We start from the raw sequence: 25744 nt of genomic DNA on the forward strand, positions 1-25744 counted from the left end.
AATAAGATAGATAATGTCATTTTCTTTTATGCATTTTTTCTCCTAACCAGAAAATGCTTTTAAGGTAAATCCTTGTCAAAGCTATATCTGCTGGCAATTTTCCTGACTTGAAATGTAGTGCTTGTTTCACAAAGTAAACTTTAGATGAAAACATAAATGAGGGTGTGGAGCCTGTGGCATTTAGGGTTACTTTTTGAAACAAAATCCCATCAATACTAGCCAGTATGGTCAGTGGCCAAGAATGATGGGCATTCAACATCATCTGGAGGGACATTGGTTACCCAACACTTCAGTGGAAAAGTATTGGGTACTGTTTCATTATCCAGGCAAAGCCAAAAGAGGGTGCTAGACAGAGAAGGATAGTCCATTTTATGGGGATGGAGGTGGGGAGAGTTGAAGGAGAAAATTTCCACCACTTTTGCTGGTTATTACTCCTCTCCACTTCCCATTTCATAAACGAGGTTTGTTTCCATGACAGTGACATGGATGTGGGGGGAGTAACAGGGGGGAATCGTTTTACTCTTTTACAACCCCCCTCTGCCCCATAAAATGGATTACCCTTCTAGCGCCTCCTTTTGGCCTCTGCCCAGATAATGGAATAGTACCAAGGATTGTACAGACTATGGATGCTTTTCCACCAGCGTTATAGAATGGAGGCTATGGTCTGATCTGCTCTTGCAGAATTCTAGGCAATGTAGTTTAGGGAAGCCAAGGGCCTCTCTAGCTGAGAATGTCAAAGGCTCCACCCTGAACTACATTTCCCAGAATTCTGCAGGAGAAACTCTGATGATTGACTCTGTTCTATAATGCTGATGGGGAAACGTCCTATGCAAGGGATAGAACCAGAGGGAAACATCAACTCTATTACCACAACTTGAACACCTGTTGTCTTTCTTTCCCTTATTTTTTAAAATGACAAAGCAGCATTGTAAAGTTCTAGAATAAATCATTTTGTTATTCACAAGTGAAGCCACAGTGTGAGCGCACTAATATTGACTAGGTTTGCATTTTCCAAACCATTCTGACATTGTTTGTGATACCTCTTCCTATTCCTGTAAAAAGATATTTCAGGGGGAAAAAAATTATGGATCCTTGTCAGGCAGACCCCCAAGTACCTTTATTCTATTAACATATTATGAGTAATTTTATCTTTATATAACAAAGAACGAAGCTCAGCCTCCTACTCTACACAGTGGTTGTATTGTACAAATGGTCTGATGCTTGTGATTACAAGATAACATAATCTTACTCTGTGGTCAGATCTTCAAATTGAACACTACTTCATGTCAAACATTTCCATAGTGAAGGTGGTGATGGAATAAGCTAACTCCTCTACTATCTAGAGGACACCTGTATTCCAAATGTATGGACCATAGTGAACATGAATGTTTCAGACATAAAGTTTTAAGGGATCATTATAAATCAGATAGGTGTGCCATTCAATGGTATATTTCTTGTTGTTCATTTACCTTTCTTCCTAGTTTTAGTGAAGTACAGGGTGTCCCAAAACTGTATACACACTTTAGCCACTATGGTGATTATTTGAAAGCTAAGGAAATACATTTTTATTGAAGAATGAATGTTATAATATTGATTTAATCAGATTTACAAAAGTAATCTTAAATTATATTTTATTTAAATCTCCCTGCTCAGCAATTCTCTGCTTGTATTGTCCAGGCACAGATTTGCAAACCTCATTTATAATTTCTCTTGTAATTTTATGACACTTCTCTACTATTACAATATACCATTAAGTATAATAGTATATTATTAATATACTATTAAGGATGCCTACATTTTGCTGAAAACAATTACACTAAAAAAAAAAATCAGAATCATGAGTTCTTAAGTGTGTGAACGTATTTGGGACATCCTGTATCATCAAGTGATGACATTATTTCATTGGCATCGATAAGCTGGACACAACTGTAGCATAACATCAAATCAGCTTCATGCACTAAACACTTGAAATGACAAAGATAATTCATAATTCATTCCTTAAAGAATAGTGATTTATGCTCTGTCTGTTTGTCTGTCTGTCTCTATCACTTATCCATCTATAATATACCTCAAGGTGGCATCTAGAAAGGAAATTTGTGTTATACCTTGCAATGTGTCTAGGACATTGATTGATAGTTGCTTGATCTGGTAGATTGGCATGACATTTCCACCACTTAATCAATTTAGCTAGACAAATCTGCCAAGAGAAAACATCAGCATATGATCCAGCTTGACAACATTAATATACAGCCCCTTGATGAGTGGCATCCATCTGCTCCCACTGTGGTAGGACTTGCTAATCACATTCACATTCTGGGCCTACAGATGATTTATTCATTTTTGGCGATTTTGATGACTAGTTATCATATAACATGATAGTTCCAGCCCAATCGTTTCCAAAATATTTTGACTTCATCTATGGATCAATCCATATTTCAGTTGGGTCTGTTTCCACAATGAGATATGTTAATGAGGCAAGGACTGCATTGACAGAATTCTGTAATGGACTGCAACAATAAAACTGCTTACAGAATGCCACCCATAATTGTGGATTGGCATTTGAAAATCCAAATGTTTGGCTTCCAAATATTTAAAATGATATGACTTCTAATGAAGAAGAATATAATGGATAATGTAAGTCAAACACTGTGGACACATTGGAATAGCATGCCTGTATTCACCTTAAGGAATAGCTATCCCCCATAACTGAAAAGCTATAGATTAAGGAAGTTGAAACCAATCAAAACCATTTTTGCAAGTCAATGAAATTATCATATACTGGTGACAACCATTGAATACTAACTGCCAATCTTAATTGCATCTCCCTTCCCTGTAATAATAGTACAGAGAGAAAAAGAAACCCCTGAACTGTTATGCTGGTAGGGATATTTTGAAAGTTGGTGTCCAAAGAATTAACTTTTCCAATCTCTGACACCCTCAATTTCTGATGGTTTAATGTAGTGGTTCTCAACCTGTGGGCCCCCAGGTGTTTTGGCCTACAACTCACAGAAATCCCAGCCAATTTGCCAGCGGTTAAGATTTCTGGGTTGAAGGCCAAAATATCTGGGGACCCACAGGTTGATAACCATTGGTTTGATGTATACAAACATGGTTTTATACACAAAATTATTGCAAAATACTGTAAATAATAAATATCAGGCCATGTATTTAAGGTTATATGAAGCATAAATAAATTTTGTATTTAATTGGGCTCCCATCTCCAAGATATTGCATTATGTACATATATGCAAGTATCGGTATTCCAGACCCTCCAAAAATCTGAAACATTTCTGGTCCCAAGCATTTCATATAAGGGATATTTATACTGTTGTAGTAACAGTACTTCGGTTGCCAGATGGTAGCTTTTCAAATCTATATGCATAACTTATGAAACATACAATGACCAAAACAAAATATCAGCTTCCTAGAGCACATGAATGCTGTGATTCTGCCAAAGATAAGTACTTCTGAATTCAACCAGATTTTAGTGGGAAAGGTTTAAATGCATTCTTAATTAAATCTTCCATCAAATGTAATGGGCAATAAAAAGGCCTGGCTTTTGTGGCATCCCAAGTTTCCTATATTTCTCCTGGCTCCAATTTAATCTTCTCGCCTTCCCAAAACTTAAGGTCTTTAAAGCACATCCTAGACATGTGATGAAATAGAAAGATGTGTCAGTCTCCCTGAAAGGATAATCAATGTCATTATACTTTGAGCATTATGGTCAACTTGGCAACAATCTGGATAACTGAAACCAAAAATAAATGCAAAGAAAAGTGGGGAGGGAAGAGGAAGCAGAGAACAGCAAAAAGAAACAAACCAACCAAAAACCCCACCCCAAAACGAACAGGTTATATCTCTAGAAATGTGTCTGTTTCATATGATTGAAGCCAAAATAGGATTTTAAGTGATATGATGTTTTAGGCTGATTATTTTCTGAAAATGACAAAAGCAAAAATAATGTGTTAAATACTTTCTGCCCCCCACTTTATATCTTATTTAATGGCCCTTTTTGGCATGTGCAAAAGAGTAGATTTTACTACTTTAATAAACTACAGAGTCAAAATTATCAGTGAAGGTATTTTTGTATGAATCACTGAAAGATAGCCTCAGAGTCAAATATCTGAAGGGTCATTTGTTAACTATAATGATGACAAATTAATATGAAAAGAAAGGAAAGGGGGTGAGATAAAATGAAATTCATACTAAGCACTATGATTGTTGTAAGGGAAACACTGGATTTGGTTAGAGTAGACTAATCCTCAGATTTATGCCAATCAGCTCATTGAACTATAAACTCTATCATCCTCAGTTAACATGGGCATGGCTTCTAATCAGGATCCCTCCAAATGTGTTGAATTGCACCAGGTTGGGGGAAATTATGTAATGATTTACCTATACATTATGTTTTATTTATCTTGCTGAGTCCACAAAATGATGAGAAAACAGATACTGTAAAACCACAGTAACCTACAATATTTAAACACAGTTAAATCAGATCATTATATTTTTAAAAGACAACCAAACTAAAAGCAATTTAAAATGGAAAACCTATTCATTCCAAAGGGTTTACTCTGAGTATACTTAGGATTGGATCTAACAGATAGTCCTCAAAAGATAATGGCAGTAGTCGTATCTTCTTTACAGAATTTAGCATTAGCAGCAGACTTTATCATGAATGCAATCAATAATTTAGTTGCAGCTTCTCCTAAAATCATGCTCCTAGTTATAGCCTCCTGATTCTTCTTAGGACAGGCTAGGATATTAATTCATTTTGTAAGTGAGTTGGGAGATGGTCTTTTCTGAAACACAGAACACCCAAATTCATAGCAATGCCCAGAAATTAGTGCTTCTCCATTCATTTCCGGGAAGTAAACAGAATTTTTGTGCAAGTAAACAGGGAAACCGTGCATGTAAAATTGGTGGCTGCTGACATTTGCAGGGGCACTGCCATGAGGTAATGATAGCCAGATCAAAGTTCAGCTTCTAAATGCTACATCTAGAAAAGCAGCCCCTGCTTTCTAATCAAAATTGAGTTTGTTAGTCTCAACTGGAGGGTTACCTTTGTGTGCAAAAGCATACATTTGTGTGTGTACTTATGTCCATATGATGCATTATCAGTGAGAAAAATATACATGCCATTTTCCTCGAAAGTCATATCAAGTAACAAATGCAAATTCCTTCTGTGACCTTCTATGGAGAGATCTGTGGAAAATTCTCAGAAAATTCTGTCTTATTGCCTTATACAAACAAGGTCACTTCTCAGATATTTTATGACTATCCTTCACTATTTTCTACATGGATGGATCTGTCAGTCATCATTCACTACAAACAGGACATCCCAAAAGTGTGCTATGCCTGGGACTTTCAGTGCTTGCCAGGCTAAAAAGTGGCTACTCTTTCTGCTACCGCAAAAACATCCTATACCCAAAACACATTAAGAGAAAATGAAGAAACCTTTTTTTTTTTTTTACTGGTACTCAAATTTCTAGATGTAGGGGACAAAATGAGGACCAAGTAATATTACTATACTCCTTCCCAATTAAAAAATCCTTCAGCTCCCAAACATCTAGCATTGCAGAGAGTGAGACACTGAAACCATTCACATATAGAACTCCTGTAATTGCTGTGTTGCTTTCCCATGATAACTTTACCCACTCCTCTTTCTTTGGATGTTGAAACTGTGTTTCTACATTCTCAATTGAAGTTACAGCAATGCTAGAAATCTTGGGACTGTGAACAAATTTCAATGTGAGCAAAATTATTGTGAGTTGCAATGGCCTCATTTTGCGCCCTCCCCATAGCTACATCTCAACTGCTGCCACTCTTGGTGAACCCCATGTAACTGTCAAAGAATCTTCTTCCCTTGGAGAAGGTATGCAAAATGGTTTCCTGCAATCTACTGTCCATGCATAGTAAGCAGCCTCTACCCAACATACCAATGCAGAATTTTGAGAGTCCATTTCCTAATAGTTCACATTCTGAGAAAAGACTGCTCCTATCCTTCCAGCTCCAAATATAGGTAGTCTAAAAATCTTTGACAGAAAGGTTTCTTGAGCATTGTTGTAATTGTGTGCCTTAAAGTCATTTACAACTTATGGTGGCATTTACGGGTTTTCTTGGAAAGATTTGTTTAAAGGACATTTTCCTTTGGCATCCTCTGATTCAAGTATGACTTGCCCAACGTCATCCAGTGGGTTTCCATGGCTGAGTAAGCATTGGAACCCTGGTGTCAAGAGTTGTAGTCCATTGCTCAAACCATGACACTATGCAGGCTCTGTCCTGATGGTTTTGCTTTTTTCTGAATTTCCTTGAAATTTATTTTGGCATTAATCATTGAGCAATTCAAGGAAATCGAGAAAGAAAACCTAACCCGAAAAATTTGAAGACAGGAGACCATGTATCTGACTTTATGGATTTCATTGGAAATTAAAAATAGTGTATAATAAAAAGAGGTTAGATGTGGCATTTGTGTTTCATGAGGATTTTTTTTTTTTGCTAAGCTCTTAATAAATATATGAAGCCTGGTACAGCCCTTCTTTTATTGTACACTGTTAGGCATACATAGCAATCTATGACCAAGGAAAAGGAAATATGTTAGTAATATGATTTCTTTGCTCAGAGAATAGGCAGGAGAGGAAATAGAATATGTCCCAAGTTACTGAACTATATTCCTTTCATTTTGTATTATCAGATTTTTTTTAAAAAAAGAAAGAAACTAACACTGAGTTATTTCAAATAAGAATATTGACAACAATATTTTAGGCATTAAAATAGATTATACCTTCTACTTCTCCATTTAAAAAAATATCAGATATTCTCTTAATCTAAAATATGATTTTTTGCTAGTATTATCCCTTTTATTATAACTTTTCTCCAGTTCTGAGCACTGTTCAAGGAATCATAAGCAAAATAATTTATGTATTTCTAGAGGCAGGCAGTCAAGGGCTTAATGATCACAGAGAAAACAATGTTAACTATTGCATTGTGAAGAGCGTTACATTCTAGACTGCCAGCAGCCTACGCAAGCCAAAGCACGGCAGACGTTAAACACTTATACTTTAATGCAACAACACTTTAGGTATTTCCACAGTCAGAAATTCATTGCAACATGGAAACAATTTGGGCGAAACAATGAAATACAACATTCTGCTCATTTGGCATAGCAGTATAACACACAGCTGAAGAATATCAGCAAGGTCTTCTGAAAAGACTAGAACCTTTCTCCCAACACACACATGCAGACTGTGGATTAATTCAGTAGAGGTCAACCACTAATAGGTGGATGACCAAACCCCATATGGGTGGGGAGGCTGAAAATACTGAAGCAGTGTGCTTAATATTTGAAGTAATCTAGGGCAGCATCCAAACCATGTGAAATAATCTGAGTAGTCTACTCTGTAGCTGCCTTGAATAGACCATGGGATGCTTGCACATACTACCGAGGAAGCAGTCCAGATAGTTTGTACCAGTGCCCTATCTTCCTGGTGGTTACCACCACCATCACATTGTCCGAAAGCAAATACCCACCAGAGCCTCATTTCTCATGAAGTCACAACTTGGCACCCAACTGTGTCATCAACAGATGTGACATTGCTAATAAGGCTCTGTCGGGGAGATGCTTCTGTTAGTGTTGGGTATTTTTGACATGTGGAAACTGAATTGCTCTAAATCCAGCCCAGCCTAGTGGCCCACACATCAAATATACCTGCAGTTCTTTTTGTACCAGATTAAAGGATGGTTAAAGCACTTGTGCTGTGTAACTGGCCATATGCCATCTGAACTGCTCACAGAGGGTTCAAAGTGAGAGTGTTTTATTTAGTCTGTGTAGATAATCGAGTAGGTCTGTCCTAGATGTGGGTTGTGTTTGATGTGGGAAAGGAATTGCTCCTTTATTCTATCAGGGGCAACAGCATCACAAGTAATGAAAACATAACTAAAAGTAAATTCTTTCTGTAGAGAAAGCATCATAAATGTGGGGATAGTGGGATGGACACTAAGATTCTGTTCTAATAGATTTATGTATAAATAGGTATGGCCAAAGAAAAATTATTTAAGAAAAACTCAGGAGTGATTATGTAATTGGTCATATAGTTTATAGGGTAAGATATGAGCAGGCATCAATTGCTCTCACACATCAAAATTAGTACCAAGATTCAACGTTATTTCAGTGGGTTTTTCTCTTGGGTGGGCTGAGAGTGAACATATATAATCACAATCCTTTAACATTATCCGTATCCAATCAGCTCTGGATAAAAACAGGATTTTGCCTTTGTGGATCAGAATATACAAATTTCATGAAGTTAGTAGGGAGTTTTGTAGAGGCGATTGTTTATCAGCATTAAAAGGCAGACCAACTTTGCGATGAAATTCATTACCTAAGTTGCTGAAGATTTAAAAGGCAGGCTTTCCAAAATATTGTAAGCTGACGTTCCTGAGGACAACAGCTATGGTTCTTCGACTTCTGTTCCAGTATTAAGCTACATTGAATAAGAAGTTCAACCTTCATTCATTTACTTGCAAAATGTTTCGACTTTGTGATTCACTTGTGAGTGCAGATGAATTTATTGAGCTTCTTTTTAACACCCTGTTTATGATGTCCTTCCATGTCTTCTTGTACTGATGCCGTAACAAAGAGTACACAAAAGGATCTGAAACAGCCTTGCTATAAGCCAAACACTTGGAAATGACTCCCCAGTGTGCATTGATGGGGGCTACTGATGACAGTTCTACCAGTCTGCAGAGAGAGAAAAAAAGACTAACATTACTGTCTGGTAAAAATATCGAGGAGTACAATTGAGTGCAAGCATTCTATTCTCACTGAACAGCCATCTTCTGAGACATTTATAGCAATATGATTACAATGGTCTAGTGTTATTGCTTGATTTAGCTACCTTGGCTACGGATAGCCCAATGCCAAAGAACGTACCTACATATACAACAGTATGAATTGACACATAGATACAGGATATATACACTATGTCATTTAAAGTCTTTATATGCTTTCAGGCACAAAATTGAAAACCACAGACCTAAATCTAGTAATTAGTCCTAAATATTGCTTCAATTGGTTATAGAACTGAAATCTGGATTTAAGTTATAGCATAATCGGCCCATTTAATTTTAAAAAATGGAAAATATTACAGCATCAGAATGAGAATAAAACAAAGCCACTGAATAAGTGACAAAATTGTTCTCTGAAAGGGGAATCACTTTGATTCATTATCTGCTTTCCAAAAACAGAAGCTGAAGATGCCTCCAGCTTTTTAGGAGGATCTCTTCCCTTGTTCACCCCTTCAAATGTCATGTCCTGCGATAATCAGTGATCGGACTGGAATAACCAATGGTAAGAAATACCAAGAGATCCCAACAGTAACTTATAATTCTATTGTTTCCACCGCAGCTCTAATTCACCACTATTGTGAGAGCAGTAGAAAACCAGAGTGGATATACAGACCAAGACTGTTAATGGTTATTGTGACCCAACTTGAAGAAAATACTTTTATATTATTGATTTCAAGTGAACAATTAGTTTCTCCTTCTTCCAATTACTTTCTATTAAGCTGTCAGATTCAGAATAGATTTTTTGTCACATTCAGTGAAGCCGATTCTAATATGTAAGATCACTACTAAGCAAAATTTAATTGTCTGCAGAAACTTTTGTGGTTTTTCTCACAAGGTTTCTGCTGTTATCACAAGCAAGGAATGAGATGGAGAATGCAAGAAACATGTGGATCTGTGCACACATAAACACACACAGGGATGTCTATCCACTAGTGGTCTATATATATGTTAAACTGGAATTCAGCAGCTGTGAATATGCCTTGATCTTCCACTGAAGTGCAGGTAACACTGTGAATGTTATTAATAAATCTATATAAATAAAAATGTAATGTTTGTTTGTGGTGTTAACATAACTCAAAAACCACTGGATGAATTGACACTAAATTTGGACACAATACATGTATCAGGCCAATGAGTGACCAATACTCATACGAACACTGAAAAACACAGCAGAATAGACTTAAAAAGCCAAAAAATAAAAATACATTACAACGCATGCTCAAAACCACACACACACACACATATGCATACACAGATATACACAAACATATACACATACAAAGCACATATACACATACTGGGACACAGAAACGCATGGCAGGGGGCAGCTAGTAATTTATAAATATTATAACCAAACTAACAATAATACTTATTTGGAGAAAGCATGTCCTATAGGCTGGAAGCCCTCTTTTTTTGCTCCCAATCTGCTTCAGTCCCAAAGATCAAAAGGTACCGCCTCAGTGGGAAGGTAAAAGGGCAACCCATGCAGACATGCCAGCAAAAAGATCAGAGATGTCTATGGACAGCAGGCTCCTCGACATGGAAAATGGAACAAGAACACCTCCCCATGGCCAGAGTTGAGCATCACCTCAAGACAGCAGAGATGAAAAAGGGGAAGACCTTTACCTTATCTGTGTATTGTATGTAATTGTCTGTTGAATTTTTGCCTTATATGTGTACTGCAATACACTCTGAGTCCCTCCGGGGAGATAAAGCAGAATATAAATAAAGTGTATTATTATTATTATTATTATTATTATTATTATTATTATTATTATAAAAATTCAGTGCAATCTTAGGAAGAGTGCAACTTCCTGGATAGCCAATAGTGAGAGGTGTTGTGAGCATATGGAGAATCACAGCTACACATCCTTGGGCTATGATGGAACAGGAACACCGAAAGTAATGAAATAAAAATAATTAGTCAGTAAACACTTTGAACAAATATTGTCAAGAAAACCTGCAATAGGTTTGCCTTAAAGTTGCCATAATTCATAAATGGCTTCAAGACACACAACAACAATTAGCCTCACAGAGTAAAAACAATACAATTGAAAAAAGATTCCAGCACATAGTGAGATACACACACACACACATCAGAATCTCTGAAATGTTTTATAAAATGAGAAGCAGGCTTGGAAACTAACCTTGAGTTTGGAGTCCAGAGCTACATAGAAGTTGAATAAAATAAGGTGTGATGTGTGGAGAAGCAGGGTGCATGAATAGATGAGCTTTCCGTGAGCAGAGCATTCTGGATTCAGCACATTGATCATAATAGGGTACAGTTAAACCTACTTTAAGTTTTCACTACAGAAAAAATGTGCCTTGTATATGAACATATGGCTGCCTTATATTGAGTCAGACTGTTGGTCCATCTATTCAGAATTCAATGGGTCTCTATGGCTTCAGGAAATTTTTACCCCTTTCCGTAATGCCAAGGTTTGAACCTGGAACCTCTACCAATGAACAGAGATCCTCTACCACTGAGATGTAAACCTTTCCTGAGCATTGATTTTGATTGAGTAATGCTCATTACATGACTTTTGCATGCATTTCAGGCCATGGACCAAAAGATTTAGTGGGGGGGGGGGGTAAATGAATGACAGTCTCCTAGGAGCCCACATAGATTAGTCTGAGGGCAGCAATGGTACTATTAATGTCACTCCAAATTTCACATGTGCCAAAGCAGTATCATTTTTTCCATGAAGCATTTTGTTAAAAATAAATGTACACATTCAAAATGTTCAGAGAAGCTAACATAACCTTTTAGATTGTTCCCTCTTATGCTGCTTCTGAAGCACAGAAATCAACATTTCAATAATTCATTTCCACTAGAACAATTTTGAGTGATGTTTTCTTTAAAGCTTCTTTTTGTTTCTTCCCAGCAATTGATCATGGCAACAGAAAAGGAGACTTTTTGTGAACACCCCAACACTGGGTGCAAAATCTTCAGTATCATTCAGTAATGACAAAAAATTCTGTTGCTTTTTGTTTTTGTTTTTTAAACCCTCAAAGAGTTCTTATTCCAAATGAACACTGTGCATAGGCTAGCATGTATTAATTAGTGATGTCTTATAAGGAATATATACAATCCAGTAGTTCTAAGTGGGAAAGTTGTGATATATAAGAACCTATCTCTTAACTGATGCATCTCGTCTCCAGGGATATAGTGGCTGCTAAATATCTAGGATAGTGCAGAATGCAAGGAAGCTAGCATATATACGTGGAGGGGGCAGATAAACATCTTTGTGTATTAGAAAAGAGAATAGTTTCATTGCAAGATTCAGCAGCCTCTTGGACTTATTCAGGATCAAATTGCCAAAATGTTTTCAGAAGGGGATTTTTTGGTGTGGGAGAGGAAATCTTCTTAAACATTTTATGAACCAAATACATAGATGCCGTTAAACTAGATCAGTGTTTCTCAACTGTGGGTCGGGACCCCGGGGGGGGGGGTGACGAGGGGTTTTCAGAGGGGTTGCCAAAGACCATCATAAAGCACAATATTTTCTGTTGATCATGGGAGTTCTTTGTGGGAAGTTTGACCCAATTCTATCGTTGCTGGGGTTGAGAATGCTCTTTGATTGTAGGTGAACTATAAATCCCAGTAACTACAACTCCGAAATATCAATGTCTATTTTCCCCAAACTCCCCCGCTGTTTGCATTTGGTCATATGGAGTATTCGTGCCAAATTTTGTCCAGATCCATCATTGTTTGAGTCTACAGTGCTCTCTGGATGTAGGTGAACTACAACTCCAAAACTCAAGGTCAATGCCCACCCAATCCTCCCAGTATTTTCTGTTGGTCATGAGAGTTCTGTATGCCAAGATTGGTTCAATTTCATCATTGGTGGAGTTCAGAATGCTCTTTAATTGTAGGCTAACTATTAATCTCAGCAACTACAACTCCCAAAATGACAAAATCAATACCCTCCCTCAACCCAGTGAATTTTGATCCAGTGAATCAAAATACATCCTGCATATCAGATATTTACATTACAAATCATAACAGTAGCAAAATTACAGTTATGAAGTAGCAACAAAAATAATATATGGTTGGGGGTCATCACAACATGAGGAACTGTGTTAAGGGGTCATGGCATTAGGAAGGCTGAGAAACACTGATCTAGATCATATATTATTTACAATAACATTAACTAACTAAGAATTTGCTCCCAATTTACAGTACAGATTGAGTAGCCGTTATTTGAGTGCTTGGGACCAGAAATATTTTGGGTTTGGGACTGTGCAATGCCCACATTTACATATACAAACATAAATAAAGAAATAGATATCTTGGCAATGGAACCCAAGTCTAAATAGAAAATTGATTTAGTTTTTTTCATATAACTTGTATACACATAGCCTGAAGATACTTTTATACACAATATTTTTAATAATTTTGTGCATGAAACAAAGTTTGTTTCCATTGAACCATTAGAAAGCAAAGGTATAACTAAATTAGTCATCAATGTGGACCTTTTTGGATTTTGGAAAATTTCAGATTTTGGAATTCCAGATAAGAGAAGCTCAACCTGTAATCAAAATCTGTTGCAAGTAGAAGTTGCCTCATTCTCCCTAATGATAGCACTACCTCAGTTACTAGCTGTCTGATTATTTAAATGAAATTGAAATGGCTATCTTAAAACATACCTTGTGATTACATACGGTGCAAAACAAAGTACAAAAGTCCCAATAAATGTACTGATCTTCTTAGTTGCTCTTTGCCTCCTCCTCTTCTGTTCTTCTAGACATCGTTCTCTTACACTGTATAGCATTTCACACAAACAAGAAAGCAGATTATAATTCCAGATAAACTTTCACCTCTTTTACTTATCAATTCCACCATAAGTTTTCTGAAGTGGGCTTCCATTAATACAGAGTGGCCTTGAAAAAAAAGTTATGTAAACCAGTATTTTTTTTCCAGCTATCTGATCTGGGGAACAAGCAGCATTTTCCCCCAATGTGCTATGGCATATTCTCCAACTGTTATGATAGGGTGGGATAGCCCTGATCTCTGCTGCTCCACTTTTTTCAGCTGCTTTTAAAATGTCTCATTTTCTCTCTCCTCCTACCATTTTCTTATTTTGCCCTCAGCTTAATTCAGTTTCTGCAAAGCTGAATTCAAAGTGAAAAATAGTTTGCACTCAACTTAGTAGGGGAAATGGGAAAGGTAGGTCAGAATCTAGCCTTTCCCAGAAGGAAAGGTCTGGGAGAGCCCAACTGACTCTACCAGTTGTTCCTGCATAAAATTGCTCCCTCGTAGTAGTTTTGCTGATCATCACAAAACAAACAAACAATGAAATCGGTAACAGATAATAAATTGCCGTTATTTTATCCCATTTTCTGTGTCTGCTCTTGTTATTGCTTGGGTTGCTCAGCAAGAAGAAAAGAGAACCACTTCAATACTTAGTGCTTTAAAAAGTCCTGTTTCGAACACTTGAACATTTAACCATATCTGTATGTCTGAATTAGGCCTGTGAGCTGTTTTGGGGACCCAAGGAATATTGTATTGAGCTAGCGTGGATTCCTGAACATTTCATTTCAGCTTGCTTCTGATTCGAATTTACCCAAATCCACTATTTTCTTCATAGTTAAGGTAGAAAAACTTGAGATTAAAATAATTTAGATGAGGGTGAGAAATCAAATTTGTTGTCGGAAAGTATCAGAAAACAGATGTGTTATCTCCACCTATGGAAAAGAAGTGATGTGTTTTAATGCTACCTCCAATCTGTCTAATAGGATTTTGTTTTTTAAAAGCCAAATGTTTGTTTCAGAGTAACCCAGTTTTACAGGTGAAACAAATTTATGTTAGTGCTCTTATAGAATATACATTATGTAAACCTAAAATAGCATGTTCATTTATTCAAGACATTTTATAAGCCTATTTGCAATGCTGGAACACATAAATCAAAACACGGAAGCCTTGTTTTGTTTTGTTTTTTGCATTCCACAGTTCTGTAAAATACTGTAGGCAAATGAGTGATCTAGTTTTTTAATGCAGCTTGGGGAATTTTGTGAATTTCAGATAGATCCTTTAAGCAATAGTCTATTTGACTAGAATTCTAGAGCTTTACAGCTGGCTAATAGATTCAGTACTGTCAGCATTTTGCCAACAGAAGAGGGAAAGTAACATTTTCAGATTATGTTCAGGTGGACTAAAAGAACTATTTGGTGGACAGGACCAAAGCCTTCCTAGAAGAAAATCTTCCCCACACCTTTGGCCGTGGATGGCATAACCCAACAGGCCACTGGAAGTGGTAGTTCCCAATTCTTCTCTGGTATACATGTCTTTATATGATAGCTCTTTTAACTTTTTAATTCATGGTAATATTTGCAGATCATATTTGTTCAAAAAGCAGACTTAATAGTAAGCTGAAATATAAGAAGTGTTCATGGCGAAGTTGTGTGGAAGATTTTTAAATTGTGAATTAAGCATAACTCTAAGATATCAAGTGAGGGGAAAATTATCTAGAGGGGTCTCCTAGGAAGCCTGCCACTTTAGGAATATTTCCTTCTATAGCTAATAGTACCTTTAATGGAGTGGTTTCTAGCAAGACCATGGTTTGTTAAAAATGGATACATATCTTTTCCTTCTATGCTACATTTGTGGTCCTAATCCACCACTCACCTACCCACTATGCACATTCTATAGCTGCCATTTAAAGAATAAAAATGGTGCATGCTAAACACACACACTTAATGTCACATGTGTTTGGGCCTTAACACCATATAATCACAGACTGAATGATGCCCAGTGTTTGAGATGTAAGAATACTGTGCTCATCCCAAACATTTTGTGGCTTGTGAAAATCTTGACAACTTTTCTGTTCCTGCAGTCACAGTTAAATTGAAAAATTTGGCTATTTTCTCAAGTCTTCTTTGGGTTTCCTTAGCCTAAAGCTTGTGGGACTTTCATCAGATCTGTGGATTTTAAGATGTAAAGAAATGAAATAATACCATATTTGATGGAGCACAAAACATTTCAGAAATATCACACTGTTTACAGAAAATGTGTTTGCTCTATGAATTGCTTGGCAATAAGCTTTCAAAAACTTTCATTTAATTGATTTGTTAATACTTGCTAAGTGAATTAGGAAGAGGAATCATAGTTAGTGGTTTGAGTGTTGGGCTAGGCATCAGGGAATTAGGATTCAAATTCATGCTCAGTCATGAAATCCACTAGCTGCCCTTGTGCAAGTCATATTATCTCATCCTGAGAGGGAGGCAAACAAATTCTGCCGAGAAAACTCCATGATAGGATCACCCTAGGGTTCTCATAAGTCAGAAATGACTTGAAAGCACATAATAACAAATGAAATATTGCAGTGTCTGGTTTCATTCTTTGGTTTTTCCCCACACTTTGCACAAAATCAAAAGAAATTCACCTTGAAAACTGTATGGCTTGTCTATGACCATGCTGCTGAATATACAGGGCATGAAATTGGCCTGAGGTGGTGCAGATTTGAGCCAATTCTGGGCTGTTTTCAGTGATGTGAAAAGCCATTAGGATCTTAAAATAGCCTTGATGTCCTGATAAAACACTTGGCTGCAATCAGTGCTATTTCTGTACACAGACTAGCAAAGTAGCTAGAGAGAACTGAGCTTTTTCGTTCAGGTTGCCTTTGACATTTAAATATGGTTAAACAGAACTCCTCTTTCAACTCATGCTGTCACACATCCTCAACTAGTAATTTCTCTAAGTGTGATGTTATAATGGATTGCAACCTGTGAGTGCCGCATTTCAGAACACAAACTTTTAAAATTCTGAGCAGGTCTGTTGGCAAACATTAGATAATTCCAAGTAGCCAGGGATGATGGTTACCATGTCAGTTGGACAGTGAAATCCTCTGAGTTTCTATCTGAATCATAAAAATGCTATTTAAGGTCTGGATCTGTCAAGGACATTTTAAATGGATTGTTGTAGATTTTTTCGGGCTATATGGCTATGTTCTAGAGGCATTCTCTCCTGACATTTCACCTGCATCTATGGCAAGCATCCTCACTACCTCTGAGGATGCTTGCCATAGATGCAGGTGAAACGTCAGGATAGAATGCCTCTAGAACATGGCCATATAGATGGGAAAAAAACCCTACAACAATCCAGTGATTCCGGCCATGAAAGCCTTCGACAAGACATTTTAAATTCTTTCCTGTTCTCTGGAATACAAAACTATGGTACTTAGACTAAAATCTAGAGAAAAATAACTTATCTACTGACATCACCTCCATTGACTACAACATTTTTTCTTCACAGTATTTGGGGCCAATAATATTTCACCTCTGAGTAAATTAAAAGCATCAACAGTATTAATACTGCTCTACAATATAGATTACAGAATTGTAGCATCCTGAAATCCTAGAGTTGAAAAGAAGCACAACCCCCTGTTATGCATTAATATAAAACTAAAGTACTTCTAAAATATGCCCATATGCAGTCCCGCTAGTCAATCCCCACAGGCCCAGCACCTCAACAGATCTGGACTTCTCATTAAGCTTTGGATCTGTTGAATAACCCTCAATAACCACCATAGCATTCAATTCATAGGGGAAGTCTGACTTGGCCACGGTAGTCCACGCTCTGGTTACATCCCATATAGACGATTGCAACACACTCTACGTGGGGTTCCCTTTGAAGTCTGTTTGGAAGTTTCAAATGGTCCAGTGGGTAGCAGCCAGGTTGCTAATGGGAGCAGTGCTCAGGGAGCATACAACTCCTCTGTTGCGCCAGCTCCACTGCCTGACAGTCTGCTACCGGACACAATTCAAAGTCCTGGCTTTATCCTATAAAGCCCTAAACGGTTCTGCCCCAGTTTGCCTATCTGAACGTATATCTCCTTATGAACCATCTAGGACTCTAAGATGATCTGGGGAGGCCCTGCTCTCGGTCCCGCCTCCTTCGTAGGTGCATTTGGTGGGGATGAGAGACAGGGCTTTCTCAGTGGTGACACCTCAGCTGTGGAATGCCCTCTGTGGGGATATTAGATCAGCCCCCTCCCTTCTGACATTTTGTAAAAAAGTCAAAACCTGGCTTGTTGAGCAAGCTTTTGCAAATGCAGCATAACAGGTAAATATGAAACTATGGAACAACTTGTCGATGTGACTGGAAAATGAGTATAGTAAGGAGACACTGATGATTTATGTTTTTACTGGTTTTGTATGGTTTTTATATTATATTATATGCTTATGGATGTATTGTTTTAATTTGTCTAATTGTAGTGTATAATTGTAATTGTTTGTACTGGCATTGAATTTTGCCATTACTTATGTGTAAACCACTTTGAGTCCCCCTCGGGGTGAGAAATACTGTAAATAAATAAAAAAATAAAATATGCTAAATGTTTCTATTTTATGTCTGTTGGGGCATCGAATTGTTGCCAACTGTAAACCACCTTGAGTCGCCTTCGGGCTGAGAAAGGCGGGATACAAATACCAAAAATAAATAAATAAATAAATAAATAGGCTGGATCTACACTGGCCATATAATGCAGTTTGAACTGCACTGAACCAAGTTATATGATCAGTGTGGAACCAGTCAAACTGAGCACACTTTAATATTTGTCCTTCTCCAACCTCCTTTCCCCCAATAATTCCCAAAGATAGTTTATCTCCGAGATTAGCGCTGCAAGTTCCTTTAGGATGCAGTTATTTGGTCCTGAATATTTAAGTTCATTGAGAATTGCTGTTTTGCTTTACTACTTCTTTACCTATTCTGCAGTCACATTACTACATTGTTCTATTTTTACCAGTTAGAGCACTGTTTTCCTTACTGTTCCCAAGTGAGCCTCTGTGCAACAGATCACTTCACAGATCATGATTTGTCTAATTAACAAAGCTTTTTAAATGAACTGGAAATCACCTCCTTTTTGTGCTATAATAAATACAATACCAAGGCAACATTTACGTAGGTATAGGTGATGAAAGCATCACTGTGGTTTGCCTGCAAAAGGCTGTCTACACAACCATATACAAAATTGCTTAAGGAAACAGTCCAAATAATTAATCTTCCTTCCTTGCGCATTCAGCAAAATAGACCTTCATTGTCAGTATAGTGCTGACATAAGATGATGATGACAAATAATGTATAATATTACCATTCATTAATGGGGAGTGATTGTAATAAGTTTGGTGGGATGAAAATCTTATCTGATCTGTGAAAATCTTATCATCTGATATGGCAGGGATAAACATGCTTGCCAATTATATACAAATACAATAAAATAAGTATTCAAACACTGAACAAAATGGGGGAAAGTGTTGTGGAAACACTTGGTGAAGGACCAAACTTGCTAATTATCTGCTAGGCCCCCATATTCAAGAGTATCATGTGAATACAGTATTTATGTGTGTGTGTGCGTGTGTGTGTGTCAAGAACAGCTTGAGAAACTGCAAGTCGCTTTTGATGTGAAAGAATTGGCCATCTGCAAGGATGTTGCCCAGGGGATGCCCAAATGTTTTACCATCCTATGGGAGGCTTCTGTCATGTCCCTGCATAAGAAGCTGGAGCTGACAGACAGGAACTCGCCCTGCTCACTGGATTCTAACCACCAATCTTTTGGTCAGCAGTCCTGTAGGCAAAAAGGGTTTATTCCATAGCACCACCGGGGGCTCCTTAAATACAGTATGATTCCATACCATGGAAGACATGTTCCCAGACTTGTGTGGATATGTAAAACTTTAGATAATAGTGAACTCTATTGGAATAAAGTACCTCTAGTCCAAGAATACCATAGAACTGTACTGAAGGACTTAGACAATGCCAGCATAGAACAACCCAGAACATATTTTGTCAGGGTGTTGATAATGAAACCACAAATAATGGTTTTGGATTATGAAGTTGTACTCTACCTTCAATCATGAATATAAGCTACAGCTCCCTAGAATGAATGAATGCTGTAAGTGGGTAAAGGGATACATATACTGCATTAACTGCTATACCACGTTGCTTCTCAATCCCACTTTTTAAGCACTTACCTTGCAGTGCTAAGGTGGGATAAAACAGGATCCCTGATGGCATCAAACAGTCTATTCATAGTCAAGGCCACATGAGATGTTCAGTATATATGTTCACATGCCCCAACCACTTACAGCATTCATATGCTCAGGTAAACACATGGAGAGGGATGGAATATAAATTACGATGTGACACTTCCCTCTCCCCTTTATCTCTTGAATTCTGCACTGTACAGAGTATAAAACTGTTCTAAATGTTGTCTGGGTTTTTTTTAGGTCTAGAATCTGTTCAAATGCCATCTTCTTTAGGTGAAATATGTAGGTAGAAAAATCAGGAATAAAACAATCTCTAAGATTCATCCATATTCAAGAGTGGACTCATACATTAATTTTTTTCTTGATTTTTCTGACTATATAGTGTACCCAAAGCATTTGAGGCTAAAATAGTAGTCACAATCCACCAGGGAGATTGTGGGTGCTGAGGTCACTTAGTTTGCAGCAAGTAAGTCCTGCTGCCAGAAAACTGAAAACTTAAATTAAGTTAGTTCAAAAGAAGGTTGCAAAACTGCGATAATCAGTGCCTGTGTTTTGTTGCTCAGATTTTCTAGAGAGCATAACCTTGCTGTGCTCCATGTTTCTTTCTTTCATCCTTGACAAATGCTTGCATTTCGTGAGTAAACAGCAAAACAAATCAAAGCAAACTTAAATAAGCAAGTCTTTACAATCCTCCTCTGCCACTGGTGAAGACTCTTAATGGTGAAAATGGACTCAACACCTGATGTTGCTGGAAGCAGTTTCTGGACCAGCTTTCTGGCAGAAACGTCTTTGGCCTGCCCTTCAACATAGACCCTTAGAGAGACTTACCTGATTCATATTTTGATGCCATTTAAGTGCCAGACGATGATATCATGTGAGACAAATCATTTTCCTTATCTCACTTTAAGAGTCTTTGCAATGTATGGCTCTCCAGATGTTGTTTGACATCTGCTAATGGAGCAGGATGATGGGAGCTGAAAGCTAACAATCTCTGGAGGGCAACCCCTCCTATATGCACTTACCTGTAAAGAATTCAGTGATAGACATGTTAATAGACATGCTCAAGATTGTTCTAAAGGTCTCCTTACTGTTTCAAGCTTCCCATTTTGAATAGTCTTTTGTAGAATATGATAGTATATTTTAATTATGCACTCTATTTTGAAGCACCTAAGGGACCTATGTGATGGGCAGGATTAAGATCCCAAAAATGAATGATGGGAGTGAAAAAATGCTTTCTGTCCCCTGAAGGAAAAATATGAATTAATACTTCTTTTGCCTCCTTAATAGATTGTGTCTGTCTTCACAGTTAGAAATATACGTATCTATTCAAACTGCTTCTACTTCAATACGGTCTATCTGCCATGTTACTACACAAATTCCTGAAAACAAAAATGCATTAAGCTAAAAAGAATTTCTTTCTTATTTAGGAAGGTGATGACCATACTTTAAAATAAAAATGTATGCCTTCTTCACAGGTTACCCTTAACACTCATTATAGCCTCCTTTGGACATAGGCAACCTGACTTATTGTGCAACCTTCTTTGGAATTGTGGTTGTGATGTGCTCTCCAGACTTTGCACATACAGTGTCAACATTTAGGTTCAGATAGGCTACATTTAAATTCATAGGAACTAGTCTATATATATAACTATGTGCTAGTTCCTATGTGAGGTCGAATCTCATCCTCTGTGTTAAACTGTGTTGCCTGGACTTCAAGAGAGGGAAGATATCACATGTACAAAAAGATAGGGCTTTGTAATATGGTGATGTAAGTTGTGTTACATGAAACCTGATGATATAGCATAGGTGGAGTGCCTGCATGAGTCCATGGGCCTATAAATGCCTCACATTCCCTGAGTCAGGTACTCATTGAGGGTCTTTCCAGAGAGTCCTTTATCCCAGGAGAATCCACATTTAAAAATATGGATCTTCCTCGAGGCCCAAGTGCACGCTTTTTGGGGTAGGTGTCTAGATGTTCTACTGGAACTTACCAGTAGAACACTGCAACACTGTAACACCCTCCTCAGAAGCTCCCCAAAACAGGGTTTAAAAAAAGCAAAGAACTCACCCGGGGTCCATGAGACCACTGCTGGAGTTCTCCTGCCATGTACAAATGAAATTCCAGGAGAAAGGGGAGGGCAGAAGCGATTTTCTTCCTCCCCCTTTCTCCTGGTACATCATTTGTACTTGCCAGGAAAAATCTGGCAGCCGTCTCATGGATCCTGGGTGAATTCTTTGCTTTTTAAAACTCTGTTATGGGGGGTTCTGGGGAGAGAGTTGGTATTCCCACAGTTTCCCGGGCTAATTTAGCCCAGAAAACTGTGGGAATACTGTCTGGACTGCAGTCCAGACACTGAAAGTAGTGGGTTTATCCCAAACCTTCCAAGAAGGCACGTAATGAACCCACTATCAAATTAATTCACCACAAACCATGGCTTCCTGGTTTGTGGTGGATTAATTCCAGTTTGTTCAGAATGTCATCTGGACAACCACCTTTTTATTGTAGAAGTTTCCACATTAAAGGATCTGTCTAGATCCGCCCTGGCCTGAAGAAAGGCCATTGTTACCTAGCCTTTTCCTAAAGATAACTTAGGTCCAGTCATTATGTGAGAACTACCATTTCAATCCCCTTCTGGGTATAGTGTTTAAAAGTGTGGGAGACTGGCAACTTCAGATGTATTTGGGGAAAAATATAGGGGGTCCATTTCAGTATGGTTTTCAAATCAAAGTATGATACTACAAAAGTTTTAATTGCATTGACTGACTACCCAATCTAATCAGAAGGAATGCCATCATCTAGATCTTCCTCGATCCTTTGGATCTTTTTCAGGGCCCTTCCAGACACAGGCAGGCCCAAAATATGGGACCTGTAAAAGCAAATTAATTTGGAGAAACTGGGTTTTTCCAATTTGTCCCACATTAATTAAACACCTGGAAAGATCCGGACCTGGATCTTTCCGAGTGCTGGGCCTGTGGGAATTGACTCCTGTGACGGCTTCCATACAGCCCACCCCCTCTGTTCCGTCTCCCAGGACTTTGATTTGCATTGCCCCATAGTTATAGGAAATAGCATCCCTTTGCATTTCTTCCAAGGTTGTTACAGACTCAATAACACCTCGATAGTTAACCATTAACAGAGGCTTGAAGCCAGCCTGCAAAGCCTTTGCTGCTGTCAGCTTGAAAAGGTATCTTTTTGTGTATTGTCGAAGGCTTTCATGGCCGGAATCACTGGGTTGTTGTAGGTTTTTTCGGGCTGTATGGCCATGTTCTAGAGGCATTCTTTCCTGACATGTCGCCTGCATCTATGGCAAGCTTCCTCAGAGATAGTGAGGTCTGTTGGAACTAGGCAAAAGGGTTTATATATCTGTGGAATGACCAGGGTGGGACAAAGGACTCTTCTCTGCTAGAGCTAGGTGTGAATGTTTCAACTGACCACCTTGATTAGCATACAATGGCCTGACTGTGCCTGGAGCAAACTTTTGTTGAGAGGTAATTAGATGTCCCTGCCTTCTTCCTCTCTGTTGTTGTGCTGTTGCAATTTTAGAGTTTTTTTTAATACTGGTAGCCAGATTTTGTTCATTTTCATGGTTTCCTCCTTTCTGTTGAAATTGTCCACATGCTTGTGTATTTCAATGGCTTCTCTGTGTAGTCTGCTAATTTCTACATGGAATAGCTTTGAAAAACAAGCCCTTGAAACAGCAACCAAAAAGCCCACTATATGGTTCAGATATATGGATGACACTTTCACCATTTGGAGCCACGGAGAAGCCACAGGTTCCTGGACCATCTTAACAGTATCCACCCAAACATCCAGTGCCCCTAGTTAAAGGCTTTTTGTTTGGTTGCACAGTGCCTCTCCTATCCATCTATTCCCACAAGCATATGAAGCCAGTTGACAAGACAGGAAAACTTCAGAAATAGATTTGATGGACTGAATTGAGAGTGAGGATATTGAAGGAAAATAGCAGAAGGTCTTATGTAAACAAAATAAATATTTTCTGATATAAGGCAAGTGGAGACATAGAAAATGTCAAGGAAGTCTGAAGCACTACAGTAATAAACTGGTCAAATATAAGATAAAATGATGCAGTTATTTACTTTTATAAGGTTAAAGGTTCTTTTAAAAAGAAAAATATTTATAAAAATATTACATGTACCTAATGCAATCCAAATTTACTAAATGACCCAGCTGAAAACCATAATAAATATCCAAATTGTGTTCAGATTAAAATTTTGTTAATTGTTTTCCCTATGAATATTCCCTCTATTTTTTACTATGTATAATGTCTTAGTCTGTAATGTTTCAGAGTGCAACTTTATTCTTTTTAACCGGAACTGGATCTACATTGCCTTATAATGCAGTTAGAATTTATTGCATCACCTCCCTGGATGACCATCCACATCTATTTTACTCACAATTGAAAATGATTCAGTGTAGATCCAGCCTGGTACTAAACTAATTAGATCAGAGTTTTTTAATAAAACATGTGGTAGGTTGCATTATGATATTATATGCTATGTATGTGTTTTTATATGCATATTTTCAATAAGGTGTAGTGATGCGTTGAGTCATGCCTTTTCTGCTTCCAAGATACTGCATCGGGTTAACACCTTCATGTTTTCCTTGGCTGCAATACAACTAAAGATTCTTTTTTGTACTGCAAATAAAGCAATTTTAATTTTTGCTGAGTTCTGAAAAAAATAAATTAGTTTAAAATATTGCAGCTTCCACTAGATATATAGTTGAGCTGACAGTTTAACGGATACACAGTGTGGACTAGCTTCCATGGGAATCAATGGGATTTACTATCAAGTAATTATGAAAGCCAACATGGTATAGTGATTTGAGCATTTGGTTATGATTCTGGAGACCAGGGTTTGAATCACTGCTCAGCTGTGGAAATTGCCACTGCCACAGTGTGTTTGCTCCCTTTCAGCCTTCTACACTGCCATTTAAAATCCAGATTATCTGCTTTGAACTGGATTATATGGTGGTGTAGACTCATATGATCCAATTCAAAACAGATAATGTGGATTATCTGTTTTCATAATCTGGATTATATGGCAATGTAGAAGGGGCCTTGGAGAGAGGCAAAGGTAATCTCCTCTTTCACCAACTCTAACAAAGAAAAAAAACCTGGTAGGTAAAACATCAGAATTATTGCATTAGATAATAGACTAAATGCATTTATCTGATATCATTGGTTACTTTTATGGGCGGATCCAGACGGGCCTTTGTCCCAGGATAATCCGCATGTTAAAATGTGGATCTTCCTGAGGGGCTGTCCACACCTATCCCAGAAAGGGACTGGCCCACGAGAACATCTGGAAACCCTACCCTCTCCCCCAGAGCCCCCATATCCCTTTGAAAAATAAAATAAACTTACCTGGACTCCAGTGCACTCTCTGAGCAGCACACCTGGTGGCGTAGAAATGGCGGGAGGGAGGTTCCTTCAACCTCTCCCCCCCTCCTGGTGCGTCATTTCTACACACCTGGAGAGCTGCTCCGAGAGTGTACTGGAGGCCCAGTAAGTTTATTTTACTTTTCAAAGGGGTTTGGGAGAGGGGTGGGTATTCCCACAGTTTTCAGTTCATAAAGCAGTGGGAATGGTGTCTGGACTGCAGTCTAGATACCGGAAATAGTGGATTTATCCCATGCCTTTCATGAATGCACGGAATAAATCCACTACCTAATTAATTTTGTTTCAAACCAGGCTTTTCCTGGTTTGTAGAAAATTAATTTGGGACTGTCCAGAATGTTGTCTGGACAGCCCCTTCTTTATTGCAGGAGTTATGGCAATAAAGGTACTGTCTGGACGGGCCCTATGTTGTTACTATAGTTATCCAGTTGTGTATCTATATTTCCTGTGTAAACCATACTTCTATTTAAATGAATGTACTAAAACTAAATGTT

General features: G+C 37.9%; 1 protein-coding gene across 1 annotated transcript in view; it reads right to left on the bottom strand.

Annotated features, from left to right (window-relative positions):
* Positions 1-209: 209 nt before the first annotated feature.
* GPR26 (G protein-coupled receptor 26) overlaps positions 210-25744 on the bottom strand; it is a 38468-nt gene continuing 12933 nt past the window's right edge. The window contains exons 2-3 of the mRNA XM_060768594.2: positions 13495-13608; positions 210-8737 (exon numbers count right to left, since the gene is read on the bottom strand). Of these exons, the coding sequence (XP_060624577.2) occupies positions 8506-8737; positions 13495-13608 (346 nt within the window). The 3' untranslated portion in view covers positions 210-8505. The remainder of the gene's footprint in view (positions 8738-13494; positions 13609-25744) is intronic.

The sequence above is a fragment of the Anolis sagrei genome, chromosome 3 (genome assembly GCF_037176765.1).
Source record: "Anolis sagrei isolate rAnoSag1 chromosome 3, rAnoSag1.mat, whole genome shotgun sequence".
In the NCBI taxonomy this organism is placed as follows: Eukaryota; Metazoa; Chordata; class Lepidosauria; order Squamata; family Dactyloidae; genus Anolis; species Anolis sagrei.